General features: G+C 28.5%; 1 protein-coding gene across 1 annotated transcript; it reads right to left on the reverse strand.

Moving 5' to 3' along the window:
• Positions 1-4310: 4310 nt before the first annotated feature.
• On the reverse strand, positions 4311-5090 carry LOC143602887 (nudix hydrolase 18, mitochondrial-like). The gene is made up of 3 exons (XM_077079861.1): positions 5008-5090; positions 4613-4805; positions 4311-4361 (listed from the first exon to the last, which is right to left on the reverse strand). The coding sequence occupies exons 1-3, from the start codon at positions 5082-5084 to the stop codon at positions 4311-4313; spliced, it is 321 nt and encodes a 106-aa protein (XP_076935976.1). The 5' UTR covers positions 5085-5090.
• Between the last annotated feature and the right edge of the window lie 330 nt (positions 5091-5420).

The following is a 5420-nucleotide window of genomic DNA, read 5'->3' on the forward strand; positions in this document are numbered from 1 at the left end:
ATAAGTGTTGACGTAATGAGGAATAATAAATAAAATAAATACATAAATAATTAAATAAATAGTCATAACATAACTTACAATTGAAACATGGGGTTTCATTTGTTGGTTAGGATTTCATGAATCACCATGGTTCCTTCCAACGAAATGAAAATATCGAAAACCAAATAAATGTTGTTGAAATATTCATGTATTAACGTCACAAAATCGATGAAAATTAAGTTTTGAGGGGTGTTGAAATAGATGGTTGAAGTACTTCGGGAACCACCCCATATTTGCATACTTCACCCAACTATTCAACTAAAACACAATACGGAAAAACCGAGTTTAGCCACGTATCACCGTGAATTCGGTTATAAATTAAGGATGTGATCGTCACATGACCACGATTGATACAATGAGGATAGTATATTCGTGAACGTTTGGTGTGATACGCTTTGGCCTAACAAGTTTCACACTCACACCTCACCCTCTAGGAAGGCAACCAGGTCTCACGGCTGATTGAGATGTATGCGCATTGCACTTCCTTAGGCTCGCAAGCCTTGGTGTCAAGGGATCGGTGTACAGGTTTGTCCCCCTTACAGTTACTACGTATCCGTTACACGAATCATCCTCAAGGAGAGGAGAGGTAAAAGGTGGGAATTCTTAAGGAATTTCCCGATTAAAAATCGTCCTAAAATTTTGAAAAAAAATGATTTTGAGGCATAGCCTCGGAATAAGTGTGTGCTTTCATGTACATTTGTATATGATAAACAATTTAAATAAATTAAGCTATGTACAAAAATTTAAACAAGTAGGGTGCACATATAAGAACACGTATAGGGACCCTAAACATGCTACTAGGTTGTTACGTCTAACCACCTATCTTATAGCATTCGTCTATGATACCAATCTGTCACACCCCAACCTACGGCGGAATATGCCGGGGTGCGACATAATTGTATCATAGCTCAAAAGACACTAAAGTAAATACACGTGCCAATATCTAAATTATTCATTTCATATAATCTCAAATATGCAAAGCACAAACATTGTCTCACAAGAAATGTAAACGTTACAATTAAAAATAATTTAAATAAGTTCATCATCATGCATCCTAAGGTCGAATCTACTCTTTAAACCTCTCGCTTCATCCAATATAGCTACCTGCGCCATGCGGGAAAATACATAGTTTGTCAACATAAAGTTGAGCAAGTAATCATGGTTTTTGAATACATATAATATAAAAATGACAATTCCATGCGATAAATATGAATTACAACAACTAGCATAACAATAAATATAAAAATTGTCTTTTCACTCGAATCACATAGATAGCGAGCTACTCCAACGGCGTATGATCATACTAATGAGGATGAGATGAGGATGAGGATAAGGATGAGATAGCAACCACCAAAACATAAAATAAACACATAGTCACATTTGCACGTATAACTAATTGAGCAATATCATATAACGCAAATAATGGAATTGTAGTGTGAAATAAAGTGTTTGAGTTGTGAACGCCTAACGCCCCCAAAATATAAAATGGTAAAAAGGAGAGTGTGAATTACTTACCTTACGGTTGGAAAGAGAGTTGATACGATGATAAAAGTTAAGGTGGCAACGGTTGCGCTTCTCAAGACACGTCAATAAAAACGCCCTAATTGTTAACGACAAAATTAATCAATAAACGAAAAAAATTTACAAGGCTTGTAACGGATTTGCGATTTCATTGTGTTTTGAGATTAAAGATCTATTAGTTTAATTGTTAAAATAAATTTGAAGATTATTATATTTATTATTATTATTATTATTATTATTATTATTATTATTATTAGTAGTATTAGCGCTTTGCCTTAATATTTACTTATAAGCATGTATTTATAAATAAATAAGCATTATAAATAATCAATATTAATTAACCATAAACTTATATATAATATGTTTGATAAAAATGCATATTTATTTATTAACAGAATAAATTATTTGAAACTACAATCTAGCTCGGTTTATTATTATTATTATTATTATTATTATTATTATTATTATTATTATTATATGAGATAAGCAATATATTTTATCCATATTTATATTTTCAAGTAAATGAATTTTTGTTAATAAATGACCGCTATTACGTATTAATAAACATTATATGTATGTTTTGACGAAACATTAAGGTTAAATATTTATAAAAGTTATATGTATATATATATATATTATGGGAAACATTAGTTTTGCCTGTTTTTTTTATTTTGTGATTTTTAATTGCTTTAATAATCATATAGGTTCAAATAAATACTTTTTTTAACGAAATGGAATCCCGAAAGTATTAACTTGACCATGGTTTCATGACATATTTTCTTATCAATAAGTATATATATGTATGTATACATATAAAACATATATAATATATATGTATATTTATATTTTTTCACACACATACACTTATATATAAAAATAATTTGAAGCAAATATCTTCATTCAAACTGATCTAACTTAGAGGTCAAAATAATGTTTCCCATAATATATATACGTATAATTTTTTATAAATAATTAACCTTAATGTTTCGTCAAAACATACATATAATGTTTATTAATACGTAATAGCGGTCATTTATTAATAAAAATTCATTTACCTGTATAATAGATTGGCCTTAAACTAGCGTGTGTGTGTGTATATATATAGGGAAGAGTTATATTAAAAACCCTTCCCACTTAAAGAAACCTTGGAAATTTTGTTTTGACCATAGATCGACTATAATCTATGGTTCATATTAAAGTTGCTTGTTTTAGTTGTGTCATCTAACAAAATAATGTTAAGATGGACAAAGAAGGGCATTAAGACATTCAAATATATTAATCTCTCCCCTACCTTTTAAATTCCAGCATTGTTGTAATCAAATGAAGATAGTCATATCAAGCTCTACTATTATTCTTCTGTGTAAGTGTACATGCCAACTCTAATTATCTTTAAAATTATCTTTTGGTCATATAATATACAATTATATCTCATTTGGATTGTAAATCCATACGTAACATAACACAAACCCAACAACTTCCTTTTACTCTTTTATTATTCTTGGTAACCAAAAATTTTGATACATCATAATAATTGATTAAATGTTGCTGACAATTAAACAAGCATCTTATAAAAAAAAATTGTTAAATTATTTGGTGTTACAAAATATAAAAATTGCAATACAAAATAATTTTACACAAATAACATCTGTAACTTGAGACAAAACAAATTTGCTTATTTTTACAAATATAAATATATCTTTTAGAGTTAAGAATACTTTTACATATTTTAAAATATGTACACTTGTTTAAAAATTTGTTACATATTCTTAAAAATAAATTTTACAAATTTAAAAAATGCTTATGTTTAAAATTATTTAAAAATATTGGTTTTTACAGTTTATAAACATTTTACTTGATTTAAATAAAAAAGGTTCTCGAGGCAAACAAAAAACGTATGAACTTTAGACAAAATAATTAATAAATATGCTTATTTTTGCATATATAAATATATTTTATAAAGTTAAAAGTACTTTTACATATTTAAAAAATTGTAAACTTGTTTAAAAATTTGTTACATAATTTAAAAAATATTTTACAAATATAAAAATATGCAAATATGTAAACATGTTTAAAAGTTTGTTACATTTTTAAAAAATATTTTTACAAATATAAAATATATGCGAATATGCAAACATGTTTAAAAGTTTGTTACATTTTTAAAAAATATTTTAACAAATATAAAAATATGATTATATGTAAAGTTGTTTTAAAATTTGTTACATATTTTTAAAATTATATATACTTATATGTAAACTTATTTATAATTCGTTACATTTTATTAAAAAGTTTTTACAAATATAAAATTCGCTTATTTCTAACATATTTAAAATAAACAATAACAATTATTCTATGTTATACCACCTCACTCTCACTCATACATATACTAAACAAATCCCATGGCACCTAAAGGGCCAAAAAGATGTTTTAACTCATTTATTGAGCCAAATCTAACCCAACTTAACCATCCCGAAATGCTTTAGAGTTTAGACCCATTCAAAATAAACAACCCTTTGTCTCACTCATCTTAAATGAATCAAACTTCCATTATAATGATCAAGATTGTAGAAATCTAAAATAAATGTGAAAGTGTAAACAAGAATCTTGAAGTATGTATCCCTAAAGAAAAAGAACGTTATCGGTTAGTAATCCTCAAAACCCCTCTTCTAATTCCTTCTTCGTGATTATCATCGATGTCATTGTCCAACAAAATCTCCATGTACAAAGACCTCAATGTGTAACAAACAAAGTCATCAAATCTTGTCATTGCCTTTGCTTTTGAAGCACCATTTACCCAATTCACCCTACACAGATTCAAGAAAGATATGCCAATCAATTGTTGAATCATTAAAATAAAAATAAGCAAAAATACAAAATTTCTAGAAATGTTTTTATTCATAAATTTAAAAAAAAAACAAATAAATAAATAAAATATAAACAAAAGTTGCCCAGTTTGACTTTCTTCTTCTTGAACATATACTACAGATTGTTTAGTTGACTTTTTTAATTGCAGAAAATGTCAAAATTGTATTCTAGAATGAGGAAGCAAACCAACCTCAACTGTTCCAAAGACTCCAGCTTCCTCTATCGATTCTCTATGAGCGGCTTCTACGATAGACTCATCGGACTCCCAAGGGAACAGCATTCCTTTGCCTTTTCTTTGTGCACTGATGACTAGAACCTCTAATGCATCTTCCAAATTCGTATCTGATCCCATTTTGCTACCTTCGATTCTGTAAGGTATACACCTGCATCGCATTCAAATCACCATTTTCAGTAAACAAATTCTATAAGATTTGGACAATTCAATACGATTCTCACATTCTGTTCCCAATTCAATTTTATATATCAATATTTGATTTGTCTTTCTAACATGTAAACGTTCATTAACAGCCTTCAATTTCACCTAATTTGTTTATCCCAATCAAATTAGATGGATTAGTGACTGACCCAACTACTTGACGTTGGCCGTGATTGTACCGCTGCAATTGACGGCCCCTGCGAGAAACCATGGTTTTCAATTCCATATTTCTAGTTATTATATAATAATAATAATAATAATAATCTTTATTTAAATAAATAACAAGCGGGGAAGATGAAGATATGGTTTATGGAGGAAGGAGGAGCTAATTTATAGATGTTGGTTGGGGAGATGAATGGTTGAAATTATTATTAAATTAATAGGGAAAAAGAAGAAATAGGGTCTGGAACAGCAAGTGGGGTCAAGGGTAACTGGAATGAATACATAAAGCGTAGGAAATCCGTGTTACGTGGCACATCATCCTCTCCGTAGGCCAAGGGATATAAATCACCATTTTCTTTATTTTCCATTGGGACATGATGACTCTTTCTTCATCCTTCTT

This window comes from Bidens hawaiensis, unplaced genomic scaffold (assembly GCF_021521415.1).
Source record: "Bidens hawaiensis isolate Kalapana, Puna unplaced genomic scaffold, B.hawaiensis_p1.1 tig00060010_1, whole genome shotgun sequence".
NCBI classification, from domain to species: domain Eukaryota; kingdom Viridiplantae; phylum Streptophyta; class Magnoliopsida; order Asterales; family Asteraceae; genus Bidens; species Bidens hawaiensis.

Excerpts from the sequence above, each read along its gene's own strand:
- LOC143602887 (XM_077079861.1), bottom strand. The coding sequence starts at position 5,084 with ATGGAATTGAAAACCATGGTTTCTCGCAGGGGCCGTCAATTGCAGCGG. Across the intron at positions 4,806-5,007 it reads GGCCAACGTCAAGTAGTTGG|GTGTATACCTTACAGAATCG; the intron begins GTCAGTCACTAA and ends AATGCGATGCAG. Across the intron at positions 4,362-4,612 it reads GAGTCTTTGGAACAGTTGAG|GGTGAATTGGGTAAATGGTG; the intron begins GTTGGTTTGCTT and ends GAATCTGTGTAG.